The sequence below is a fragment of the Ovis aries genome, chromosome 12, assembly GCF_016772045.2.
Source record: "Ovis aries strain OAR_USU_Benz2616 breed Rambouillet chromosome 12, ARS-UI_Ramb_v3.0, whole genome shotgun sequence".
NCBI lineage: Eukaryota > Metazoa > Chordata > Mammalia > Artiodactyla > Bovidae > Ovis > Ovis aries.
This window is the reverse complement of record NC_056065.1, coordinates 46,418,611-46,445,089: the sequence shown is the minus strand read 5'-3', so window position 1 is coordinate 46,445,089 and position 26,479 is coordinate 46,418,611. Positions and strand designations below refer to the sequence as shown.

Genomic DNA, 26,479 nt, shown 5'->3' with positions numbered 1-26,479 from the left:
AGCAACTAACACTTTCTCGCCCTCAGAACCAGCCTCACTGGGGTTAGGGGTCCCTGAAGCCATCCCTAGGCAGGCGCAGCCACCTGCACTCACAGGGCTTTGGAGCCCACCAGGCCGCTGCTCCTGGCCCGACTCACCTGCAGGATTTGCATAGAGGAAAAAGTCAAGTCCGACCCAAAGGAAGGGCGCACTGAAGGAGGAATTCAGGACCCAGAGGGAGAGACGTTTAGGGGCAGCTGGCCAGCAGTGCTGTTAGATTCTAGGGAGGGGTTTCCATGAAACTGGCCTGGGATTGCCTGGTGCAAATTATATAGGAAGTTTTTATTGGAGTCTGTACAGAAGAGAAATGCTCAGTTGTCAAAAAAACTACAAACGGATCCCTGGCTCTGGGCTGGGTGGTGGTATGAAGACAGAACTCCCTCCCCGGTGAACCCAGGGTCAAGCTGCTCAAGGCAGCAAACAGGCCTGGAAGCTAGACAAAGTGAGAGAGGGGAGCCCCAGGTCCTGGTGGCCTCCACTTGGGGTTCTCCCTCCTCTTTAATTTTGTAAAATCCAGGCCTGGAGGGACTTGAGGGGATCACGCCACCCTGCAAGTATTGCCGTTGGATATGAAATACACAGAGTGAAAACTCAAGGTGGACAAATCAGCCAGCCTGATGGGGGGGGTTAGGAGGGACAGTGGCTAACTGGTGACCTCTGCCCCAACATGACATGTCAACCTTTAAAGGCACAGCAGCGTTGGCGAGGCAGGCCTCCCATGGCTGAGGCTTGACTGGAACATTCTGATTTACTCACCTGTGGCCAGCTCCTCCCCCCAAGTTACCCCACAGCCAGAGAATGAAGGGGCCTCTGAAGCTGAGACAGAGCTGTGTAGTCCTCCCCAGGTCCCTCTGGCGCTGGGACACTGTCTGAAGGGTGAGGAAGCCGGATCGGCCCCCAGAGGGGCAGAGACAGTGCTGCAATTCCAGATTGCAGAACAGGAGGGAAGAGGGCGTAGGCCAGCTCCTCGCAGGCCCCTGGAATCCACTCCAGACCTACACAGGTAGGGGCCACTGCATGGAGGCAGGGGATGGGATGGGACTGCCTTTGCATACACCCCAGCCCCTACAACCCAAGGTCCACGGGTATTCCTGGGCCTCTTCTTAGACTGAGCCTAGGGTCATCCTCCATGCAAAACCCAGCAGACACTCCCTGGGGGTCCATGGCCAAGCCCAGGTCTGCAAGAGGTGTGCCTAGCATGGATAGCAAGAGAGTCCTGACTCCTGGTGGAGGAAGACTCACCATGGACCAGACCTTACACCCAGAACCTGGGAGGACTCTAAGCCAAGATCCCTTTCTGGCCAGACATGCACAGGTTGGGGATGGGCACTGGGATAAGGAAGTCCACTCCTGCTTTGCTTCAGTTCTCTCCACCATGTACCCCACAACCTTCACGGCGGCGGTCCCAGAGGTGGCTGATGTGGTGGGAACAGACAATGAAGGCAGAGTGATGAGGGAAGGGATGCTGATAGGGGTCAAAGTGAGCATGGTGCACTGGTGATGGTGCAAGTGTTGTGCTTGAGCTTGGCTGGGGAGAGTGCCCAAGGGGGCCAGGGACACTAAGCGGGGGCAGCCTCAGGCTTGGGGGCCACACCAGGCCACTGAAGACTGACCCCCACAGAGGACCCTGGAGGATCCTATGCTGCTTTCCCTCCCTGTCCACTCCGTGGCCAGGGTACACAGACCAGGAGACCTGTCCAAACAGTCCTGAGAGTTAACATGGTCACCTGCTCATCACAGATGGGGAAAGCGAGGCAGAACAGGTCAGCAGGGAGACCTGCTCAGAGAACTTGGTTTGGGCTCCGAAGACCCCTGTGCTTAGAGACCCTCTGTACCCCACCCCCTGAGGTGTGACAATTACAGTGCAGAGTGGAAAGCCGGATGGAGTCTGGTGGCTCCTGCACGGCTGGGCTTTGTTCTGTCTGGTGGTGTCCCTCTCTGGGCAACCCACCACCACCATCACCCTAGCCCAGTTGCTTGTGTGTGGAGCCCACCTTTTCCCAGGCCCCAGCCTTACTCTGCCCCTGAGGTGCCCTGCCCAGAGGCTGGTCCGTACCCAGGGTGGTTGTCCAGGGCAGGCGTCATCCCTCCAGGCAATGGTCGCCCCGTCAAGGCTGGCACATGTCCGGACAGCATGCCGCAAGCCCAGCCCGGGCTAGGGTGGCATCTTTGGTGCTTTGGCCCCGTAAGCGGCCCGGCCCGCCTGGTGACTTGGGGAGGCGCCAGCGGGTCCTAGGAAGCAGAACCCAGTGAGTCCGAGTGCAGAGTGACGTAGCCTGACGACTCCGAGGGCGAGCTCAAGAAGCTGCTGGTGCTGCCCGCGCCCGCCGCGCGCAGACCCCCGGGCTCGCCCCACGATGCGCTCAGGCCGGTCCGCAGGGTCCCGGGATGCGTGTGTGCGGCCGGGAGCGGCCCAGGGCTCCTCTGCGCGCCGCCGCCAGGGGGCGCCACGTCCCCACCGGGCTGGGCGCGGTCGTGGGCAGGGGCGCAGGCGGGGAAGGACCCTGGCGGACCGGGCTGGCGTCGTAGGGCCTGCGGCTCTCGCTCGAAGGCGGTCAGCGCGAAGGCGTCGGGCAGCAGCGAGGCCGAGGCGCAGCGGACGCCGGGCCCGGGGCGGCGGCGCGGGCTGCTTGGGGGCGAGCCAGGGGCGCGGCGCGGGCCGTCATCCAAAGCCGGGGGCCTCAGAGACAGCAGGCTCTCGGCCGAGCGACGTCGCGGGCGGAAGGGGGGCGCGTCCTCTGCGAAGGCCAGCAGGCTGCCGCGACGCCGGTCGGGCCCGCCTGGCATCACCAGGGCGGCTAGGTCCTCGCCGGAGCCCCAGCGTGGCAGGAACGTGGGCAGCGGGACGGCAGCCCACACGTCTGCGTCGTCGTGAGAGAAGCGTCGCGTAGGCGGGACCTGTGAGGATCGCGGGGTTAACTCCCGCTACCCTCCTGGAAAATGGGGACCTAGCCTCCCCTCACCGGGCAGGGTGGCCTGGAGTCAGGGGTCACCAGGCCAGGGGCCCCTGGTTTGAAGCTGTGCAATTTGGGGCAACTGACGATCTCTCCAAATCTCAGTGTTGTCATCTGTAGCTTGGGTCAACTGGGAAGAAGTCCCCTTGAGTAGGGTGCTAAGCCCCAAGGGAATAACATAGGTGCCAGGTTGAGCACCCTCCTAGCGCACAAGGGAACTGGGGCACAGGGGCTGGGGTGCCCCCCATGGGCTCTGTGACCTGGGGCCAGCCCATCTTGGGAGGTGAAAGGCAACCCTGGGAGACAGGGCAGACACAAGATTGGCCCCTACTCAGACAGGAAAGGCTTTGGAGAGGTCAGGGTATCCCCCACATGCATATTGCACATCTCCAGCCCTGCCCGTCTCTACCTGCAGGTACTGCATCTTGTCTTCCTGCAAGGGCCGCAGAGGGTAGAACTGGGGCAGGCCGCCCTCCTCCAGGGCAGAGAGCTCATACTTGGCCATCCTCTCCAGGGCCACAAAGTCGCCCCCATAGCTGTAATCCAGGGAGCGCTCCAGCACTAGGTCTGGGGGGACACCACGTTCCAGGCTGGTATCTGCAGGGCAGGGCAGAAGTTTAGGGCCATGGAAACTTGGGGGACTTCAGGAATGAACCCCCGGGACCCCCAGAGACACACGCAGGGCTGCTGGGCCAGTTAGCAGAAAAGGAGGAAGGTGGGGTGCTCCGTTCAAATCCTGACTCTGCCCCCTTTCAGTTGAGGGGCTGGAAAAGTCACAGACCCTGAGCCAGCTTCCTTTATGGGGACGGGAACTAAATAGACACAAGGAGTTGACACTGGCTGGAAGGTGGCAGGGGCTCAGCCCAGGGTCACACTGTTACTGCTGGGGAGAGACAGGACTGGGTCCTCAGGAGCCCCTGGGGGCAGCTCACCAGGACCCCTAAAGTCAGAGACTCCAGGAAATTCAGGCTGTAGTCCACAGCCAATCTGTTAACCGGAACATCTGATTAACTGAAACCCTGATAGAGGGGCAAGCCAGACAGGAGAATGCTCCATGGGACACTGGGTCCCTTAGGGGTTCAAGCACTTCTGGGGTAAATCAGTGGATTTGAAACCTGTCTTCCCACTGACCCCACTGATCTCCCCCAGGCGCTACTCTCCACAGGGCCATCCTCACCATCATCCGAATCCTCATCGTTGGCCATGAGGGCCACACACTTCTCCCAGACAGCCTTGAGATCAGCGCGGTAGCGGTCACAAGCCCAGAGGAAGACGGGCAGCAGCAGGGCCTGGGTCACCGAGCACCACAGCACACACAATGCCATCCAGGGTGCCGAGGCGTCTGCCCGTAGGCTGCTGAAGCTCACCACCTGTGGGCACAGGGGTCGGCCTGGCACCCGGCAGGACCCCCATCACCCCGCTTCCCCTCCCAGCCTCAGTTCTCCCATATGCAGGGCAGGTCTGACTGCCCACCTACCAGAGAAGGAGGCAGAGGAGGTGACAGAACTCTGGGCTCTTGGGCAGGAAAGGGCCAGAGTGTGAAGGGAGAAGTCCATGCCCGCCCACCGACAGCTGCTCGCTGCCAAGATGGACGGTCACCAGACTGCGTGCACCGGGAAGCAGTGGGTACGGCCTCCCTCATTTCATCCGTGACCGCCCGAGGATGGGGAGCCAGGATTACCAACCCATTTTTGAGAGCCAGGTCTCCAATCTCCCGGTTCAGGGCCTTTCTACCATCCTCCCTGCTCCCTGGCTCGTGATCTCCTTGGCCCTGCCTCTACTCTGGAAGTCGACCTCAGACCCAAGTGGGGAATCAAAGCAGTTTCTGAGGATCAGAGGGTCTAATTTGGTGGCTTTTGGGTCATGGCCCAGGGGCCCCTCATTCCTCTGCTCCCAGGGGAGTTCACTCCTCCACTTGGAATGACACTGAACTGTTCCCCTTTCAGAGCTGAAGTGGGCATGATGCAGACATACATTTCTTCCATGCGAGCTGTGTGACCTTCAGAATGATGCCAAACCTCTCCGGGGCCCAGTTTCTTCATCTGTGAAATGGGCCAAGAACATCTTGAGGCAAAGTTTCCAGACATTGCACCAGGCCTGCAGCATCATGTGGGTTCCGTAAACAGTACTCCCATCTATCCCCTGCTGAAGAGAAGCTGGGGGGCCCTCCTCCCACGGCTATTCCCATCTGGCTCTGCAATTTCACACATGTGCCTTCCCTCTACCAGCAAAGGGCCCCACTGCACACAGGAGGTCTCCACCCAAGGGGTAACAGACCCATTAAGGGTGGGGCTACACCCTGCCTATGAAGCTGCCACCCCACCTGTCACCTGCTGAGGCTGGGGTTCTGCAGTGATGTCCTGCTCAGCTGCTAGGATGAAGCCTCTCTTGGGTCCTTGCCCCTCCACCAGTCCCTGTCCAGCTCTAGACCCTCCAGGGGCTGGGCTGGAACCTTATGGGTGGGAGGGCTTGGCTACTGAGTCCAGACATCATTCTTGGGCTAGGCCTGGGGCACAGCCTCATAGACAGGAGCCCAGGCAGCCTTCATGGGCCTTGGACCCTACTTGGCAGTGTCTTCACCTTGATCTTCCTCAGCTGCTGGTGCGTGCATGCTAAGTTGCTTCAGTTGTGTCCAACTCTTTGTGACCCCATGGACCGTAACCCGCCAGGCTCCTGTGTCCATGGGGTTCTCTAGGCAAGAATACTGGAGCAGGTTGAAATGCCCTTCTCCAGGGGATCTTTTCGATCCAGGCATCAAACCCACATCTCTTATGTCTCCCACACTGGCAGGCGGGTTCTTTACCACTAGTGCCACCTGAAAGCTTATTCGGCTGCTGGGATCAAGTCCACCTTTCCAGCACACATTTAAGGCCTGCCCTGCCTCCCAGTTCAGGACCAAAGCCAATTCTGCTACACCACATCCCCCCTCTGTCCACCCTGAGACCTGGGTCCAAGAGGAAGCCTGTGACCCCACCTTCCATAGCCTCTGTATCAAGTGGACCTCACCCAGATCAGGGGTGGAATGTCTCCTGCAGTGTGATGAAAGACCCTGGTCTCTGCAGCCACCTGACGTGGGCTCAGTTCCCACCATGGCTGCCCTGACTATATATTGGTCACTTGACCTCTCTGAACTTTGGTTTCCTAACTTATAAAGTAGGGGTGATGATGCTGCCTCCTGAAAGGATCAGTGTGAGGAAGATTCAACCGCTAATGCCTGGAGCACACCCAGCCCTAGTCTGTCCCAGAGCCCATGTCCCCCCGCCAGGCTCCTACCACCTGCCAGGCTCACCCACCAGCACGGGGAAGCCCATGAGGCAGTCGTAGATGACCACGATGGTGGCCACCAGGCCAGTGATCTGCAGCGAGGTCCTGGCAGGCTCAGAGCCGTCGATGGAGGAGCGGCGCTTGCCCTGCGCGTCCTCCACCACGATAGTGGGCACAGTGAAGGCGCGGCGGTCCGCCCTGCGCCCCACCTGCACCGCCAGTGTTTGGAAGAGGGCAATGGCCGTGCAGACCGCACCCATGGCCACACTGCCGCCCACCAGCAGCAGGAAGCAGACACCAAAGCCCAGGCCGATCTCAGCCACGATGAAGCGGCAGCCGTGGGTGTAGAAGCGCTCACTCGTGTCGTGCCAGCCGACGGCAGGCAGGGCCGACAGGATGAAGGACACCATCCAGATGCCCATGACTGTGTGGACTGCCTGCTTCTTGGCGTTGCTCAGCCTGGCACAGGGCAGGGACAAGACAGAGAGGGACCTGGCATCACTTACAGGGTCTCTCCCCAAGCCCTGAGGGTCCTCGACTGCCCTGGTCCCCAAGTACATTGTCACACGTCCCTTTCCCCAAGCACTTCTGTACTGGGTGCCTGCACACCCACACACACCTACATGCACGCACCCCTGTAGCCCTCAGTGCGACACATGCAGCACCTCGCATGGGGCCCTGTCCCCACACTGAGGCCGCTGTGTGCTCAGGCACACGTCCCTGCCTAGGATGTTTGTGTGCACACAGGTACCCGCCCAAGAACTCACCGGTAGTTGACAGGCCAGCGGACCATCCACATGCGGTGGTAGGAGAGGGAGGTGACGGAGAAGCAGGTGGCCAGGGTGAGGGTGTAGAAGGTGGACACGAAGACCTTGCAGAGGCCCTCGTTCCACTCGTAGTCGGGACGCTGGCGCCGCAGCTGCACCACAGCATAGGTGGCGATGGGCACGGCCACGTTGAGCATGTGGGTAGCCGCCAGCGTGCACAGCAGGAACTCTAGGGGCTTCCACTTCTTCTGCTTGGCCCCCACGCTGAGGATGCCCCAGGCATTGGCCAGCAGCGAGAGGCCTCCACATGCCAGCCAGCCCACCGCACTGCCAGGCAGCCGCCTCTCATCACTCATGGTGCAGACGGGAGCTGGCCGGCGGCTGGGACATCCTCCTCAAGCTGGGCCTCAGCTTAGCGCAACAGTCCTCACATGTGCCGACCCAGGGACACCAGGCACCACGAGCATCTGCAGGGGGAGGGAGCAGGGGCAACACAGGGCACTCAGTGACTCTCCCTTGGCTGCATCAGCAGAGCTCTTGGGGCTCCTGGGAGTGGGAGACAGAGGGGTCCCCTGATGCTCCGTTATCTATCCGGTCCTGGCTTGGGTGGGGCTGCTTTGCCTTCCTCTCTCCTCTCTGAAGCCTCCTGGCTCCTGGGGGGTGTATACAGTGGTGCTCAGTCAATGAACATCCCCTCACTTCCATCTACTCCTGGTCAAGGTGCGGCATCTAGGCTTGCTTCCAGGCTGCGTGCATCCTCAGGGAAGCTGCCAAGCCAGGCCCAGGTGGGCCCTGTGCCACAGGCATTTCTGGTATTGTCCCAGGACCAGCCCTCTCATCTTCACACTTCCCAGATCCACACGCAGCCCACATGACACTGCCCCAGTGCACGATGGGGGCCCTCAGCTTCATCCGTCCCACTTCATTTGGCCAATGAGGACAGGCCTGGAGGATGAGCCCCCTGAATCTGTGAGGAAAGGGTGATCTGGGAACCAGTTTCCTGCCCACTCTGGGAAAGCATGGCCTGCTTTTCCTGGGTCAGCCCCCAGCAGGCCTTCCATGGCCGGGCACACCTGGAAGGACCTGGCAGAACCCCAGGCTGGGAGTCCCATCAAGCTCCAGCACACTAGCTGTGTGGCCCCACAAAACCTCACTCATGTCCTTGGAAATGAGGATGACGATGCTTCCTCCAGGGGGCAGCTGGGTGCACAGATACCTCATCTCTAAAGCCCAGGGCAGGCCAGGTCACAAACACAGTGGGTGCTCCGGACACCTTGAGTAACATGGGACTATAGCTGGTTAGGGACCAGAACTTGGCCCCAAGGACAGCCTGTGGGTAGGAACCAGGGACACAGGACTCAGGCAGGAGGCACGTGTTGGGAGCTCCCCCATCCTACCAGAGAGCAAAACGGTGATCCCCCCCTTCCGGCCTGGCATCTCCCTGCACAGAACAGTGGCCAGTCCTCCGATATGAGGCCCCCCATAGCAGGCCACTCTGGCCACAGCCCGGAGCAGGCAGTGTGGGGAGAAGCACAGTGCTAAGTGCAGGCCTCCTGTGTACTGCCTGCACTGGGGCCTTCTCACTCTCTAGCCTGTTTAATCTCAGTGGCTGCAATTCTCTTGTCCCCAACAGGGAAGATCCCCTGGAGAAGGGAATGGCTACCCACTCCAGTATTCTTGCCTGGAGAATCCCATGGGCAGAGGAACCTGGCGGGCTACAGTCCATAGGGTCATAGAGAGTTGGACATGACTGAGGGACTAACACTTTCAACACTTATGGGTACCACTGAACCAGACACAGCCCCATGATCTCCCAGGGACTGTTCCCAGCTTGGTGTGGACAGGCCATTGCAGGCCCCTAGTACTCAGGACAGGGGAAACAACAATTCCTGGCCCACTGCTGGGCACCCCTGCTTGTGCTGTACAGAGTGTGGCCTTGACCCCGGTGGACACCAAAGGATCTCTGAGTCCTATGAGTCTCATTCATTTCTGTGCCCTTGCTACGGGCATGCCTGGGCCCCTGACCCAGATGAGAGTCTATTCCGGACCACACCAGTGCCCACTAATGGCCTTGAGGGGGGCTGGGGGACTTCTGGAGCCAGACAACTTCCTTCCCAAACATTAGGCTTCTACTTATACACCTGCTGTCCCTTCCTCACCCCAGACCCAGCACGGGAAGAGAGGTGGCCCCACTAGACCCTCCAGCAGTTGTTCAGGTGTCCAGCAAGCCTCCCTGACCTCAGCATACAGATGCCATTGATGTGGGGTAAAGAGCTGTTAAGACTCCAATTCCAGCTCCCCAGCCAGTTACATGATTTAGCTGGGTGTCAGGTTTCTCATCTATAACTGGACATGAGGGTATCTGTCCGGAGAAGCATGTGGGTAGCCAGGAAGTTACGCCACAGAAAGTGCTTAGAATGGAGCTAGGCACACAGAAAGTGCTCAATAAATGCTTGCTGTGTAGATGTGTGTACTAAAGCCTCCTGCTCTCTGAGCTATGGCATCTCTTAAGGTCCAAGACATTGAGCTCAGAGGTGTATTTGAGCCTCAGACCTGCAGGCAGACATGAGGTAACCCCAACCGAAACCTGGGACAATCCAGCTGTGGGGGTAATGAGGCCCCAGGGCTACCCTAATGGGTACCTTCATGGGGTATGGCAGCCTACTCTCAGTCCAGAATGGGCATAGTACACATGCTGCTGTGGGTCAGAGGTTTATGTTATCAAACAGAAAACCGGGTTCACCATGCACCTGGTGGGCTGACGTCTATTTCTACTTGCTTTGGGCTTCTGTGGCTATCAAACTGGGAGGCACTTCCTCAGGTGCCCAAGCAGGCTTTCTGACTCCTGGGACCCTAGGCCCAGCCCAGCTCACGCTGCCCACCTGTTGACTACTGGTGCAGAATGGTGGGGAAGATGCCACGGGCTGCCACTAGCACCACCGTTCATGGTGCCAGTTCTTCTGAGTCGCCTAACAGTGTCTCACTTCAGGGAAGGGTCCCAGGTGTGTGGGCAGGAGAATGTGCCCTACAGGGGACATTCATCCTTCAAGCAGGCACCCTCCTCTCAATTCACACACCCAGTGATCTTGTCTGAAGGACTTCCATCACCCCTGGTAGTCCAGTGGCTAAGACTCTGAGTTTCAAATGCAGGGGTCCCCAATCCCTGCAGGTCAGGGAACTAGATCTGTAACTAAGACCCAGTACAGCCAAACAAACAAATAAATGTACTTTTTTTTTTTTAAAGATGGTTAAGCAGAGGTAAAACCATTTGCCCAAGTTCTTATGTGCCTGAGCCAGGATCCAAACTCTGTCTGACATCAAAACCCTGACTTCTTAAACATTAAAATGCTTGGATACTTGGCTTTTTTTTGTTACTTGAGCTAAGGTTGTCTTTCTGAGCCTCTGACCCAGGCAAGATGGGTCCTACTATCCCGGCAATACAGACAGGAACAGTGAGGCTCAGAATCCAGGGCAACACTGGGGAGGAAGCATGGACTCTGTGGACTCCTGAGGTGGTTGGTGGTCCTAGGATGGGGAAGGAATATCTCCGGGATGGGCTGGGGAGTGGAAGCTCGGTCTCCAAATGCAGAGTGAGAGGCAGCTGGCTCTGCAGAAACCAGGAGACCCTCTTCCTCCAGATTGGTGACACCTTCTGCTCATTCACAGGGAGCAGGGGACACAGGGCCAGACCCCAACCGCATCACACTCAGTCTCCGCAGCATTCCAGGACCGGACTTCTCCCTCCCTTGCATCCCTGAGCCGCTCCCTGATGTCCCCTCCCCTTAGGACATCGCTGGGCAGGCTGCAGGTGTGGCGGACCTGGGACCCACCGGACTCCCTCCGCAGGGTCTGCGGGCGGGGCCCCGATGTGACGTCACGGCCGCGGGCCAATGAGGCCGCATGGCCCCAGGGCTCTATTGCGCAACAAAGAGAACCCAGAACTTGAAAGGATTCCCGGGCTCGGCTGCCGCCCCCAGGCTGCTCTCCTCCCGCGCTGCTGCCCATCGGTCCCGCAGGGCCCCGCTCGGCCGCCGCCCAGGGCGGAGCTCTCGGCGAGGAGCCTTCACATCTCCAACACGCCCCCCGCCCGCCACGCCCGCACCCCCACCGCCGCGGTCCCCGCCCCTCTGTCCTCCGATACCCCGCCCGACCTGGCGCTCGGTCCGGCCCCAGCGGGGCCCCCGGCGCTGCCTAGCCCCGAGGGCGCGTCCGAGCGGCGGCCGAGAGCCGAATGCCGACGGACTGCGGTCCTGGACGCCCCCCGAGCTTCGCTGGACAGGGTGGGCCCGGGACCCTCAGATCGGCCATCCCCGCCCCTGCAGGCAAGTCCCCCAGGGCGGCGCTTCCAGGCCCAGAGGAAACAGCCGACCCCGGGGAAGTTACCCAGAAGGTCCCCAAGTTGGGTGGGGGGCGGGGTGCGCAGACCTAAGCGGAGCCCGCAAGCCATCGGACAGGCCCTGTGACCGACCGACCGCGGACAGCCCCTCCCCGGCCGAAATCCCCTCGCCTGGGGTCGCCTGCCCGACCGCCTCCGGGCCAGGGCGGCGGCGCTTACCCTGCATTCGGGTGCCCGAGGCTCCAGTTCGCTGCTCCCGCCTCCGGCTCCGGCTGCGGCTCCCGCGCCCCCTGGCCTAGCGCGGGCCGCCGGGGGCCGCGAGGGTGGCCGGCAGCGGGGCGCCCCGCGGTCCGGGGCATCCTGGCGGCGGCCGCCCGTGGCCGGCGCGTTCCGCTCAACTCGACCCCGCCGCCCCTCCCTCTCTCCCCTGGCGCCGCCGCCACCGCGGCAGCGCTCGAATCCCGCCGCTCGGCTGGCTGCGCCCGGGCGGCCGGGGGCGGGGGGCGGAGCAGGGCGCATGCCTCTGCGGGCGCCTCCGCACCGCCCCTCGGACCGCCCCGCCCCCGCCTCTCGAAGGCGCTGCCCGCTGAGTCTGTCCGTCTGTCCGCGCGTCTCTGGGTCCTCAGTCTCGCACTGGCGGGGGCGCGCCCTCCGCATGCGCGCCTCCCGGCCGAAGCCCCCTAGGGAGAGCGGCGCCTCCCGCGAAGCATGGGCAAGCTTGGCTTCTTGCTGTCGTCTTGGGTCTGTTCACACTCTGGACGCAGGACACGGCCTGCAAACCGCCTGGGGGCCTGGGGCAGGAATGGACAGTGGGAACCTAGGGCCGGGAGTAGAGGGCTCAGGGATGCCTTCTCAAAGAAAGCCTTGTCTAAGGTGAACTATAGGGACGGGGCATGGAGAGTACTTGTGGGGACCTGAGGACTAACTGACTCCAGAAATTAGGAAGTTGTTCATGCGGGGAGTCCGGGCAGGAAGAAGTGAGTTTGGGTCAGCTAAGGATTCAGACGTAGCTTCAGCCCAGCGCGGGGTTGGGGGCGGGGGTGGCGGGGAGGGGGGTCCACCATGGGAATAAGGGATCTTGTGAAGGGCTGCCAGTGGTTACCTCTCCTCCCATGGGCTCAGAAATGTTCTCTGTGAAGCTGAGACCAGGCCACTGAGCTGGGAGGAGGCGGGATGGGCGAGTCGGAGTCCCTGGCCCTCTCCTCCCACCATCAGGAGCTCGCCCTACACTTAGCTAGCTGGGGCAGAGGCTGTCACTGCTAGGCTAGGTGGGGAAACCCAGTAGTCGCTTCGATGGGGTCTCTGGAGACCCAAGTCACAAGAGAGTGGCCGCTGGCATCTTGGCATCCTGGCTTCCCCTCCAGCCAGAGGACGCTGCCTGCCTCTTCTAGGAAGCCAGTGACCACATGCATCCTGGACAAAAGCCCTCCAGAGTCACTCCTGGGCCTCAAGGCATTGTCCTGCCGCACATCTGAGAGGCATCCATGAGCGGGAAGCCCTTGGCCCAGAGGAAGGTAGGCATCTGCCCAGGACCAGAGTCAACCAAACACAGTGACTGCTGGCTGCACTACCCCATAGCCTGGCTCCTGTACCCGCCTACACCAGCTCCACACCTGGAGACAGCTGGAGAGTGAGGAGCAGCTTTTAGGGGACCCAGAGGGAGCCATAGGGTCAGTCTTGTGAGACACATTAAAGCTGTCTGAATAGCACAGTTTCACAATGAAATGGAGTTGGTGAGTGCGAGTCCTGGGCCATGTGCTCCCTGTGTGTGGCTTCTGGGTGATCAGGGCTCCTATGAGCTCTCCGTGGACAGGCCAGCTCCCTGCCCATGTGGTCCTGGTTGTAAACAGACCAGCAGCAGCAGGAGGCTGACGCAGGGTAGCTGGTAGTCAAGTGTGGCATTTCTAAGGCTATCCAGCCATCCAGAGCCTTGGGCCTGGCTGCTGCCCAGCTGGCAGAGGGCAGCATGCCCCATGCCTGTGGCCCCAAGTGAACCTCCACAGCTCACCACGGCTACGTGGACTAGTACCCCTGCCCCAGCTGGCTCTGGGGGCACATGGGAGATGAGCTTCCCAGGGCTGCCTTGAAGAACCCCAGGACTGGGGTACTTGGGGCCTGGCATGGCCGACTATGGTTTCTCAGGGCAAGGTTTGGCTGGCCTGCACAGGACGGTCTTGCTTGCCCTGCCAGGCAGGCCGCTTCCTCCTCCCTCCCTGCCTTGGGCACCCAGGAAGCTGGCATGGGAGGGTGTGTGTGGAGCTGGGGAGGCTGAGGCAGCCTCCCAGGGGCTGGGTTGCTGTGGCCTCTTGTGGGTGTTCCCTCCTGATGCTCCCAGGCAGGAAACAAATCCGTCAGCCGGGACTGGGGCCGAGACGGATTCTGAAGGTCTTGGCGGGCGTTTCTGCACATCTGGAGCTGTGTTCTCTCTCCTGGGCCCAAGGGAGCCCGGTGTGAGGCTGCGCCGTTGACGGCCAGTCTCATTTCCAGGCTTCGGGGATGAGCCTGGGTCAGGATCATTCTCACAGGCAGCGATGACTGTGCCGTTGGAGGGGACTTTCTCAGCTGTGGGTGAGGACCTGGCCCCTGCAGTGGCCTCAGCCTCTTACCTGCCCTGAGGCTGCTGGACCAGACATGTGCGCACGCGCACACACACAGCTTCCTCCCTCACACATGCACATGTGTGCAGAGACAGGGATACCGATGCAAGTGCATGCATGCACACAGGCTGACACACTGCCCCTCAGACCCCCACGCCACAAGCCTTTCCAGTAACCCCACCTGCCCAAGTGGCTGGGGGTTTTTCCTCAGGCACAGAGGCCCTGGCACTAGCTGAGGAGGCCCCCCTCCGGCAGAACCCCTGCCTCTTGCTCTGAGGTATCCGAGCTGCCTCTGGTGAGGAGAGGCCAGGCCCAGGGCAGGGCAATTGTGGTCAGTCTGGCTGAGTTTGGCTCTTTTTTACAATATTTGTCTGTACTGGGTTTTACTTGCAACACGAGGGATCTTCAGTCTTCATTGCGGCATCTGAGATCTAGTTCCCTGACCAGGGATTGAACCCCAGCCCTCTGTATTTGGGAGCGTCTTAGCCACTGAACCACCAGGGAAGTCCCTGAGTTTGGCTGTTTCTGACAAACTTTGAGTCCTCACAAGTGCCCCAGTTCCCATCGAAGGCACTGGATAGGCCTCAGAGCCTGGAACCAAGGCCCCTTGGCTGCGGTGGGAGGTGGGACGGGAGGGAGGGGTGATCTCTCTGACCAGCAAGTCATCAGGCAAACACAAGTGGGTGCTAGGGCAGGTCCAGGTCCAGGCACCCAGAGGAGTGGGGCGGGGCGGGGGGGCGGCAGGAGGGTGGCCCCCAGGAAGGTAAGGGAGCCCACTAGGCCCCTGGGTGGCCCCCAGATCCTACACCCAGGGAGAGTGCAACCCCCCAAGACAAATGACCACGCAGACCAAGGTCCAGCCAAACAGTAGCTTTATTAGTGAAGCTGAACTCTACATACGGTACAGTGTGTGCCCAGGTCACCCCAGGGTTTCCAGGGACTGTGCGGGCACTGGGACAATACTGTGTAGCGTTTACACTGGGGTGATATAAATAAAGCTTTGGTGTAGAGGTTTTCGGGAGAGGTTAACACTGCAAAACGAACACTTCACACAACTCCAGTTGTCAACACGAACTGGGTTTCTGGCCGGGGGGTAACTTCTAATGATGCGGCGCTGGGGCCTGTTCCAGGCCGGAGGGGCGTCTAGGCCTGAGTCTCCGCCTGGCCCTGCCGCTTCGCCTTCATCTGCAGGTACCGCCCTTTGCCTTCCTCGAAGCGCTTCTTCTCATCCTCAGTCTCGGGCTGTGGACACACAGAGGAGCAGGCAGGTTAGAGAACCAGTGAGTGTGGGCACCACCCCCGGAGGGTGCAGAGAAGCCGGGCCAGGCCCCATCTTCCTGCAGCCCGTGGGGCGGAGACCCCACATTACTCTCCACAGCAGGCGGAATCTGAGCCCAGGGTCTTCTTGAGAATGAACTTCAGCTGGAAATGCAGTTGATGATGAACTTGGGAGAGGGGCCAAAGGGGGGCCCTGTGTTTGCACTCCCAGGAAATGCCAGCTACTCTTGGTCTCTGCCCCAAAGGGAAGTGGGGACAAACACCATGCTGGCTGCGTGGCCTTAAGAAGGCCACTTTATTCACTGGCCACTTTATCAGGAGTGAGTGACCGCTTTGTGGGCAGTCACCCCTGGCCAGCACCGAGGCCTGGGAAGTGGCACCTGGTGTCCACCTCACCTCTTCTCTGTACAGTCTAAGAAGCCAGGTCCTCAAGGGATCAGAGACTTGGCCAAAGGCCATGTTTTGCCCAGAACCATCCTGGCTCATGCCTGAGGACCAGTATGACGGTGAATGGACCCCCTTTCATTCTTGATGGTGGCCTGACCTAGCCACTAAGTGCCGTGGCCCCGGACAGAGGTCACGGCAGCAGCACCAGCTGGTCACTTCCAAGACCCCATCTGTCTCACCGCAGAGTTCTTTCTCACTGCCCAGGGGTCAGGGATTCAGGCTTGAGCTCTGCTAATTCCTCTGGACAACACTGCCTTGCGACACTCTAAGGGTGTCTGAAAGCCAAAGAAATGGGGCAGGTGCCCTTCATCTACAATGACACCAAGCCCCAGCAGCTATTTTTAGGCCCAAGGGTTTTACAGGCAAATGGTATATTGACAAAAGAGAGAACAATCAGCCAGAGGACGGAATGTCAGGTTATACCCAACACTCCTCCCTTTCAGCCTTCTCAGAAACTGTTCTCTTAAATGTCACCAGGTGTGAACTATCAGCACCTCACGGCTTGGAGCCATCAGAACATCCGGGCATCTGAAGCACTAGGTTGTGCTTCTTAGAGTGGTTCTAGTCCCTGTTTGAAGACTCTCAGGGCACACGTGGAAAACGCTGACTTTTCCAAGATACTTTATTGAAGGCTGGCTCTGGTTTCATCTCTGGCTGACTTTAAAAAAAATGAAACTTGAGGCTATGCAATTTGACCTAAAACATCCCAGGAAAATGGAATGTTCTATCTCCATTTCAGCAGGAAGTTCTAAGTGGGGGGAGGAGGCACGAGACATCCTTGGGGCCCCAAGTACTCCAGCCCCTGATGAAGGCACCCCATGAAGACAAGGCCACATCCTGCTGAGCCCAGCCCAAGGCTCCCTCGTACATCCAAGTAAAAGGTGCGAGATCAGGGGCTTCTCAAATGCGCGTGTACGAGTCACTGAGGATCTTGTAAGCGCAGATTCTATGCGTCTGCAGTGGGTCCAGGGGCTGGGACCTGTTTCTAACACATGTTAGGCGATGCAAGGCAGCCAGCCCATGGAGCACTGTGGGTAGAAGGACCCTGGTCCCTCTCCATGTTCTAAATGAAAATAGAAGTCATGTCTGACTCTTTGTGACTCTATGGACTGTAGCCTGCCAGGCTCCTCTGTCCGAGGGATTCTCCAGGCAAGAATACTGGAGAGGGTTGCCATGCCCTCCTCCTAAGGATCTTCCTGACCCAGGGATCAAACTCAGGTCTCCGTCATTGCAAGCACAGCCAAAGTGACCAAGAATGCAAGGTCAAGGCCACCATGCTAAGACAGTGGGGACTTTTTCCTCTCCTGCCTCTGTATGGGACTTGCCTGGCATGGTTGAGACCTGTGGCTCCCATCCATGACACATAAAAATCCACTGGATTGTACACTTACACAGGCAACCACACAGCACATAATCATATCTCACAACCACCACAGAGGTGTGAGTGAGTGTCGTCCTAGTTTACAGAAAGTCAAAGGAAAGGTTCAGCGTCGTGGGCCCCTACCCAAATCCGGGCATGCGAGGGAGGCAGCAGGGCAGAGGCGATGCTCACGGAACTAAATCCAGCCTGGATGCACACGCTCCCATGAGCACGCCGGACACGCGAGGGAGGCAGCAGAGCAGAGGTGATGCTCACGGAACTAAATCTGGCCTGGATGCACACACTCCCATGAGCACGCCGAGCATCCTCCACGGGACCCTGCCTCGGAGCTGGCCGAATGGCTGACCTCACAGCAGGAGAGAGGTGGACGGTGCTGCACTAGGAAGGTGACAGTGGCCTGGACCAAAGCCCAAGTGGAGCAGAGTGAGATGGTCTCAAGGGCCAGGTGTAGTGAGGGTTCCTGGGAAGGCATGAGGTCACCCCCCAGCTCATGAGAGTCTGTGTAACCACCCAGGAGGCGTCCAGGGTCATCACACCCACGTGGGCAGAGGCTGAGTGACCTGCCCAAGCAACAGCCTGTAAGAGGCAGAACCATAGTCTGAGCTGCTGCTGTCCCCCAGGCCAGCTTGTGCTGACAGGCTCTCAGGGGTGGGGCTGCTGGTGGGCATCAGGGCCCATGGTGGCCCTACAGCATCACCCTGGTGAACATTCAGAATGAATCTGGAGCCCACCTGAGTCTGCAGGGGCCCAGCCTTCTGCACCCAGGAGGGGACAGGCCAGGGGCAGGGGCACATTCCCCTTCCAGCCTTGGCACCAGTGCCTCCCAGAGGAGGCAAAAAGGAGATGGACGCTGCGCCTTCCCTTCCCACCAAGTCCCAACGCACCCTCAAGGGTGAGGGGGGCTCACGTGGCCCTGATGTGCGGCTGTGATGAGCCCGGCCCTCCATCAGGTTCCCCCAAATGACTGCTGCTACCCCACCCCCAGAAGTCTCTAGACATGTGCACTGAAGCTTCTGGACGATTCTCTCAGTGCACGACCCCAGGAGGGCAGAAGCCCAGATGCAGGTATAAGACCTGGTCAATTCCAGTGTCCGCCCGGCAGGGAGTGGGGAGGAGCCAGCGCCCAGTGCCCGGCAACCAGCCCCAAGGTTGCTGTGCCGAGCAAGTCCCTGACGTTCAATATTGCGCAGCTAATTCATCAGCCAGGATCTGCCCTCCGACAGACCTCCTGCCGCCTAATGATGGATGTGCGGGCAGCGGGCCGGCTGTAGAGTGCAGCCAAACCTTGTTCAGCCTGGGAACAAGGAGCTGGCGAAGGCTCACCCCTCACCTCATCTCCGGGGACGGCAGCCTTTGTGGGGAGCTCTGAGTTCTGTGGATTTGGTGCTGCCACCCCACATGCTGATGGCCCTTTCCTGCCCACCTGCCCCAGGAGGTGTTATAAAGACACCTCAGGCCTGAGGAGAGGCATGTGGGGGAAGAACAGAGCCAGGGGTGAGCAACCCTGCTCACCTCTCTGATGAAGGTGGAGGCAGGGTCCTACCCGGCCGGCTGCTGGCCCTCAGCCTCCCCAGGGCTGCGAGCTCAGATAAACAGCTCTCCCAGCCAAGTGACTAAGAGGGGCCACCACTTCCCTGCTGGGCGCGGAGCTGGCAGAACTAGACAGATGGCTCCCTGCACGCGGCCCCACCCACGGCCCAGCTGCCACTGCCTCCTCACAGCCGTCTCCCTCCATCCGGCAAAGTAAATAAATACATAAGTTGTTGGCTGTTGCTGTTTTTAATGGGGGGTTGGAGGTGATGGGGAGAAGGACAAAGCTCCTCCGTAGGAATCGTACTTCCTCTCAAGTGCCTAAAGCTGTTGGCAGGAGCTACCGACCCCTGCAGGCTGCCCATCCCCCAGCCTGGCGGGGAGGGTTTCCTGTGCATTTGAAAAAGGACAGGTGACAGCAAAGGAGCTCACTGGCAGCTCAGGGTGCGATGACCCCTGTTTACCTGCCTGGTGGAAGAGACAGTGTGCACCAAAGGCTCTGGACGCTTCTCTCGGTGCTGGATAGACACTGGAATTGACCAGGTCTGATACCTGCACCTGGGCCTCTGCTCTCCTCAGAGAGGTGCCAAGGACCATGGGGTCACCGGGACCTGCCATGTTGCCAGGCGGCCTCCAAGATGCTCCCGGGGCCAGCTACGAACCAGAGGTCTCCAGGAGGTGACATGGTGAAGGGTCTCCTGCAGGGCCAGTGGAGGCCACTCTCCACGCACAGCAGTTATACTGTGTGTGTGCACGTGTGTGCTTGCCAGCACACTCATGAACTCCTGTCATCATGAACAGCCTCAAAGACGAAGTGTATTCCTGTTTGCCAACGCAGAGCCAATGCCCTGGGAGGAGGGCAGTTGGCCCTGGGGCTCAACTTAAGGCAGCTGGATCTTTGGAAGGTCATACTCAGGCCCAGGGACACGGGTGGGGGTGGGGTCCTAGGGCCTGGGCCCCCTGTGCTGGGGGCGCCCCGCTGGCTCCTGCCTGCTGGCTCCGGGCCTCCCTTGTTCATCTTTCCCTCCTCCAGCCAGCACTGTCTCCCGGGCTCCTTTCCACTGGTGGGGAAGCCTGTGGCTTTCAGAGCCTAACAGTGCAAACCAAATGTTTTCCATTTTGCATTCTCTGTGCTTCAAGAACACACATTTGGAACTTGGCAGAGAGGATGAGTGACTAAGTTCCACTCTCAGTAAAATCAAGAGCTTGTCCTTTTTGTAATTAATCAATGTCTGGTGCGAAGAGGGTTTCCAGTGGTGAGAGAACAACTTCCTGTGAGCCTGAGGGACGAAGACCTTCTTAATTAGGAAGCCACGCAGCACAGCCTCTCCGGCCTTCATAACAGGAGCGGGATCTTGGGACAATCACGCAGGCAATTAAGATATTGTCTGATGACTGGGGTCACTCGGGGTGGTGTGGCCAGGGGCACTGGCGAGCTGCCCACAGGCGGCTGCGTCCTCCAGCTGGGCCCACAGACCCTGACCTGGGGCGGGGATGGGCTGGGCACCGGGAAGCCGCAGTCTGCGGTCTGGTGTCTGGTTCCCAGGGGCCGCAGGCTGGACTGTGCAGCTACTGCACCGGGCTCAGCACCGCAGCCCCCAGCACATGGCATCACAGCCTCCAATGACACAGCCAATGTGGAGTTGTAAACACCCTCACCCGGGGTTCTCCTCACCCTATAGCACTGGCTCTGCTCCTCAAATAACTGCCCTCCTGTGCGACCATGAAATTCACCTGCAGAAGGGTCAACAGGTGGCCAGAAGACGCAGGGAACCAGGTGCTGCCAGGCAGAAGGCAGGAGGGTGTCACCCCCCACAGGAGAGGGGACTCGGGACCTGTTCGCAGTGCTGGCCCCAGGGCCGGGTGTGCTGACACACCGACCCCACTGCACTGCCTTTTGCCAAGCCCTTCCCACGGGCTGGGCCCAGGCCAGGAGCTGTGCTCTCACTGCTAGCCTTTGCCCTGCGTGCACTCTGTGCCAGCATCTTTCCCGCCGTCTGTCTGAGGCCACACGGCGACCGGAACACAGTGGGGTCCCGGAAGCATCTGCTGAGTGAATGAACAAGCAAACCAACGAAGATCAAAGCAAGAAAGTCTGAATTCCAAACCGACGTGACTCTGTGTTAAAGATCAGAACCGACTCAATGGACATGAGTTTGAGCAAACTCCGGGAGATGGTGAAGGACAGGGAAGCCTGGCGTGCTGCAGTCCATGGAGTCGCAGAGAGTCGGACACGACTGAGCAACTGAACAACGACGATTGAGAACTGAGGATTCTGCTCAGGGGACACATTCAGGCATCCTCCACGTTGAGCAATTCCAGAAGGTTCAGACCACCGAGGGGCTCGATAGGGGCCTGCACGGGTGACAGGAGGTACAAGTGGGGTGTCCAGTACACCTGGGGATGGACAATGCCCCTGATGAAGCATCTCCTCTCCTGCGGGCAGGGCTGGCATGCTATTCTCTGATTCTGTATGCACCTACCAGTGAGTGGGGAGGCCCTTCTACACCCTTCCTACCCCTGGGGGGTTGCAGGGTCTTTTCGTCCTTGTATTTCTGAGCACCCAGGAAGGGGCCACCTTGGCCAAGGGGTTCAAGGTCTGCTCCACGTTGACTTCACGTCAAAATCATGTCTCATCGCTGTCACTGTGGTCTGGGTGGGTGCGGATAACCCACCCCAACACCTAGTGAGGAGGTGGGTCAGCACTGTGTGAACTCAGTGCTTAGCTCCTGCTGTGGGCCCAAAGCACACCCCAGGCTGGTGTGCTGGAGACCAGCCTGTCCTGGAGACCTGTCCTGGAGACAAGGAACAGCTTCACGGGCACCCAGGCCTTGGGAGCCGGTCCTCAGGAAACCTGTATGGTGACTGGCCCTGGATGGGGCCCTGAGGTTTGGCGGTGATGGAAGGAGGAAGCACCTCCAGCTGAGAAAGTGCAGAGCTCACATTTCACTGCTTCTTGGTGGAGCCCTGCCAGCTATGAGCCAGCCCCTCCAAGAGAGGGAAGGCTGGTGGCCTCCTCAATTGCCTCCCTGCCTCCTATTTTCATTCCGATTTGTCACTTCAGTGCTGGTGACGGAGGCTCCCGGGTCCAGGCCCTGTCTTCCACCTGTCAGCAGTTCCTGGTGGACCAGGAGATGACAGTCTACAAGCAGCGGCCAAAAGCCCCGCACCACAGGTTGCTCTGAGGTTTGGGTTCTCTGGGAGCCAAGCAAAGTGGCTTTGAAAAGACCCTGCTCTGTGACCCCAATGTGGCATGGCCATGCTGCTCAGCTCACTGGGGAAAACAAATGACCCACGAAGCAGTTGTGAATGCTCATGTCCAAAACTGGCATCATGTGGCTGCCCTGGCACATGGTCCAGGTGGCTCCCTCGGTGAGGGGAGACCTCCCGCAATGCGGGTCTCCCAGGACCTCAGGGTCTGCAGCACCCAGGACTGAACCAGAGAACGGAAACCAGCCTTGCCCCCGCTTTAACACAGGGTCCACTAGTTCTCACGTTTGGGGGGACTAAAGTCCTCCCACTCCCAGGTTGAAAAGTCACCCCTGGCAGGTGCTAGGACCAGTGTGGAAGTGGGTCCCAGGGAGCCACCCCTCTAACTCTGCCCTTCACCCCGACCCTCGAAATCAGAGGGCATGGCTGCAGGGAGGCCTTCAGAGGGAGCTGGCTGGCTCCACGGGCCACACTCGCCTTTAACAATCAGCCTGGAAGTGCCGGCATCTGCTGGCGTGGTGCAGCGGGCCCTCCCAGCATAAAATATTCATCAAGAAAAACTCCCACAGCCACGCTGCCTTCCGTGTCAGCCAGGCCCTGGGGACGGGAGCTAAAAATAGACTGGAGGAGAAGTGCTGACAATGGGGGTGGGGAGGGCTGAGCCCCCACGCGCCACACGTGGGCTCAGAGACAGACAACGCAGTGTTGGGGGTTCCCCAGTGAGCGCTGCAGAGGCCAGGCTGGAGGCTAGGGACTCTGTCCACCCTCCCCCACCAGAGGCTATTTTTATCCACATCAGTGGCCCCAGGACACCTCAGTGAAGAATCAAAGACCATCTTTAATTAGCAAGGATAGCCTGGGTCTACATGCAGCCGCTGACAAGAAGCGGCTATCACCAGCACTGGCCCTGAAAACCTGGGAATTCAGTCCCCGTCCCATCCCCTTCATCAAGCAGCTGACTTCCTCTCGCCTGCCCACCCCCATCCCAGGTTCCTGGGTTTTTGGAAAGGGCGCAGGCAGCCCCCCAGGTACAGAGATGGGCCCAGCCCCAGAAGGCCAGGGGCTCCTCCACAAAGGGCTCCATGACCACAAGCAGCTCTCCATGGAGACTGGACCCTGGGGGAGGCACTCTTCCCAGACTGCTGCTGGCACTGGTCTTCCCAGCAGGCTGAATTCTGGGGTACAGGCAGGGCAGAAGGGGCGCCGTAGTGCCTTCAATTGAGCTGAAAGCAGCCCCTGGGCGGGCACGCCACAGAACCACCAACAGCCGGGCTGCAGACCTTGCCACGATACCCTGTCCACCTGCATCTACAACAGAAGGAGCTTTTCAAAATGAGGATGGTGGATATCCTCAGATGTCCTTGGTCTCAGGGCCATCTGGGGGGCCCTGCAGGCCCCACTCCTTCAGCCAACAGCAGAGGAAAGGGCCGGAAGGGAGGTCCTGGGCCAGGCCTGCCCTCCAGCAACTGGGGGGGGCGGCCAACAGGTGGTCGCTGCCCCTCCTCTCCTGTGACCAGCCCATCCCCAGCCCTCTCAGTTCCTGGTTCCTTTTGAGCTCCCCCTTCCACCAACTCCAGGTTCTTTCCAGGCAACAGAAGTCACTGGGTGATGGGGGGAGGAATAATAAGGCTTTATCCAGAGAGGGGAGGGAAGATCATTGAAGGAGGAATTATCTGGGAAACTATGGCAAGAGCTGACATCATGATGACTGGAGGGAAGTGTCCTGGCAGAGGAACAGCCAGTGCAAAGGCCCTGAGGCAGGACTGGGTTGGGGATTTGAGGAACAATGGCAGCCGACTTGGCCGGACTTGTCCGTGCCCAGGGCACCAAAGAGCCGCTGAACCGTCGAGGTGGGAGAGGCAGCGAATGTGATTCTGTTCTAACATTTGCTCGGACACAGTGCAGTCAGGGAGGTGGTAGCAGGAACAGGGCAGGTATGCGGCTTGGAGCTGAGGGGGGGGAGAGAGAAGCCAGGCTGAACACACCAGGAAGAGCAGGGTTTTGGGGGGAGATGGCTGGGAATGTTATGTTTGAGATACCTGCTGAGACCCTGTGGAGGAAACAGAGGCGGCCTGGGGCCTAGGCCCACCCCCAACCGAGGGCAGGGTGCAGGTGGGCTCTCTCAGAGCCCAGGTGACGTGGCCATGGGGTGGCTGTCTGGACACTGCAGAGTCCCTCACAGTTGAGTCGTGCCAAAGCCAGGGAGAGGCCAGTGAGATTAAAGACAGAGAGCGTCCTTGGATGGGGCCGCCCTGCTGGAGCCTGGAGGCGAGGGAGGCGGGAGGACGGAGGTCAAGGCCTCGCTTGTGCGTGGTGCAAATTCAGTAAACAGGATGGAGATGCTGGGGGCGGCCAGGCTGACAGGTGTCCCCAAGGGGCCCTGCGGCAACATGGACAGAGACGGGACAAGGGTCTACAGAGAACAAGGGTGAGCCTGCACTTGGGGTCGAGAGGGTCAAGGCTGGAGGTCAGGCCTGTGGGCAGAGGTAGGGGACACAGATTATCAACCAAGGGGCCAGGCGGGGTGGCAGCCATCCTGCTGTACCATCAGGGTGGCGTGCACGTGAGGTGAGCACCCCATCCTTGGGCTCAGGAAAGCCCATCAAGAATGCTGGAGGGTAGTGGGGGGGAGGCAAGGCTTTCCCAGGGAACCCACCATGACCAATGCAAGGTGGGGGGTGCTGTGGCTGAGGAGCTGGGAGGGAGAGGCTGAGGCTGATGGACCCCTACCCCTGCCCCTCCACAGGCCTGGTCCCTGGGCAGCAGGGCCAGGGCTATATATGAGGGGAGGTGTCAGTCCAAAGCCCACCTGAGGACGGCACCCTCCCTGGCCACCCCTTCCTTCCTTCAATACGGTGGAGCCCCCATCTTTCGAAGCCAGGTTCACCAGCCCTCCTCTCTGCAGCCTCCCCCACCCCCCACCCTGCTTCATCAGAGCCCCAGGAGGGGCCGTGGGGGATGGGGAGGGACAGGAGAGGGCCCAGTGGGCAGCCAAGGCTCCTCTGGCCACATCAGGGGCCTTCATGAGGCCGGATGGCTCCTCCGCGGGCCTGTGAGGCCCCAGAGAGGAGGAGCGGGGTGGGGGAGTCACATTAGCATCTCCGAGAGAGGGGACTCAGCTGCCACCAAGAAGCACCCCCCCACGCAGGCCAGGCAGCCATCCTCAGCCAGAGAAGAAGCACGCAGGACCTCATGCAGTCCCATGAGGAAGTGAGCCTCAGCGCCATATGTTTACTGTGACAGAGGCCTCGGTACATGCTCTTCTCCAGGAGGTGGGGATCTGCGTGGGGCACAGACGCGGCGGGGGTGGTGGCAGCCCTGGTAGGCGCTTCTGGAAGCAGGGCTCAGACTGGCAGGGGGCCCGAGTCGCTTGCCAGCCACTTCCACAAAAGCGCCAGGCGCTGGAGACCCCAATATACCCCCACCCCTGCCCAGGCTTCTGTGCTCAGCACAGCCCAGCCCAACCTCAGCTGGGGATTCTGGCTTCCTCCCGGCCCCCTAGTGGCAGACCCAGGGCCTGACTCAAGACCAACCAGGAGCAGCCTGAACAGAGAGGACTTGTCCACACCCAGGCTACCACGGCCAGCTGCGTGAACGTCCACAAGTGAGTCAGCCTTGCTGGGCTGAGGGGTTCCTCACCAGTGCAACAGGGTCACGCGCAGGGGAGCCTGGCCCCCAGGGCCGGGCTGAGCGTGGCTGAGAGAAGCAGCAGAGGACTCAGAGCTCCAGGCAGGGCACTTACCCGGCAGGCATCACTAAGGAATGTGTGAGAGTAGAAAGCTCTCATTGGCCTCAGGGGACATCCAGACGCGCCATTCATTCCTTCATTTGCTCATTCCTTCCTTCCTCATTCATTCAATACACAATCACTAAGTGCTCCCAGCCAGGCTTCCTCACCACTCACCCCCCACCCCCAATCCTGGCCGCCTCTGCTCCCTAACTCCTGGGCTCTTCCATGGCTAGCTCATGCCAAGTTGCTAGCTTTTGAGCTCCTGGGACCTCCCAACACGGCCCTTACCCACTGGCTTTTCTGAGGGCTCCTGCTCACCCCCTGGGCACCACTTCACAGCCCTCAGGTGGAAGCTGCCAGCCCAGCACACACCCTGCTCCTCTGAGCACCCACACTGCCTGTCTCTCACTTCAGGCCTTGCACACAGCAGGATTCACGCACTTTCCAGAGAGCACCCCCCAAGTACTGAGACTTGCAGGCCCAGTGACCCCTGGGGAACACACATGTTCTAGTCTTCGTGAGGCTCAGACAAGTGGGGGCGGGACAATTGGCAAGTGACCAGCATCACTAAATCAGGGGGCTGGTGCTTTGGAGCAGGGCAAGGCAGGGACAAGGCCAGACCACGATGGGGATGCTGGATGGGGGTCAGTGAGGCTCCTCCAAGGAGGCAACACTGGGCTCACCCTGGGGGGTGAGGACTGACCCCTGAAGGTGGCCTGGAACCTCTGTGGGGGCAGCAGGGCTCCAGGGGGGGCAGCAGCAGGCGGGGGTGGAGTGGGTGGCAGGGGCAGCGTGCACCGACCCTCAAGGCATGAACCTTAGGAGCATGGGTTTTATTCTAAATGAACCAGAATCCTGAAGTTTCAGCAGGGACGTGACGAGATCTGCACAGCTGAGGACAAATCACCCCTGTGCTGGAGAACAGACTGTGCGTGTATGCGTGTGT

General features: G+C 60.0%; 2 protein-coding genes across 4 annotated transcripts in view; both read right to left on the bottom strand.

The window, feature by feature from the left end:
* Positions 1-300: 300 nt before the first annotated feature.
* GPR153 (G protein-coupled receptor 153) lies at positions 301-11,812 on the bottom strand. The gene is made up of 6 exons (XM_027975713.2): positions 11,580-11,812; positions 7,025-7,491; positions 6,287-6,716; positions 4,171-4,363; positions 3,403-3,590; positions 301-2,937 (listed from the first exon to the last, which is right to left on the bottom strand). Exons 2-6 carry the CDS (start codon positions 7,378-7,380, stop codon positions 2,272-2,274), a joined length of 1,833 nt encoding a protein of 610 aa, XP_027831514.1. The 5' UTR covers positions 7,381-7,491; positions 11,580-11,812; the 3' UTR covers positions 301-2,271.
* Positions 11,813-14,812: 3,000 nt separating this feature from the next.
* Positions 14,813-26,479, bottom strand: part of ACOT7 (acyl-CoA thioesterase 7) — a 101,026-nt gene continuing 89,359 nt past the window's right edge. For all 3 annotated transcript variants that reach the window (XM_015099249.4, XM_027975710.3, XM_027975711.3), the window contains exon 9: positions 14,813-15,199. In XM_015099249.4, the coding sequence (XP_014954735.2) occupies positions 15,101-15,199 (99 nt within the window). In that variant the 3' untranslated portion in view covers positions 14,813-15,100. The remainder of the gene's footprint in view (positions 15,200-26,479) is intronic.

Coding starts and splice junctions, on each gene's coding strand:
- GPR153 (XM_027975713.2), bottom strand. CDS start 7,380: ATGAGTGATGAGAGGCGGCTGCCTGGCAGTGCGGTGGGCTGGCTGGCA. Junction 4,364..6,286: donor TCATGGGCTTCCCCGTGCTG/GTGGGTGAGCCT, acceptor CTGTGCCCACAG/GTGGTGAGCTTCAGCAGCCT. Junction 3,591..4,170: donor CGATGAGGATTCGGATGATG/GTGAGGATGGCC, acceptor CCTGCCCTGCAG/ATACCAGCCTGGAACGTGGT.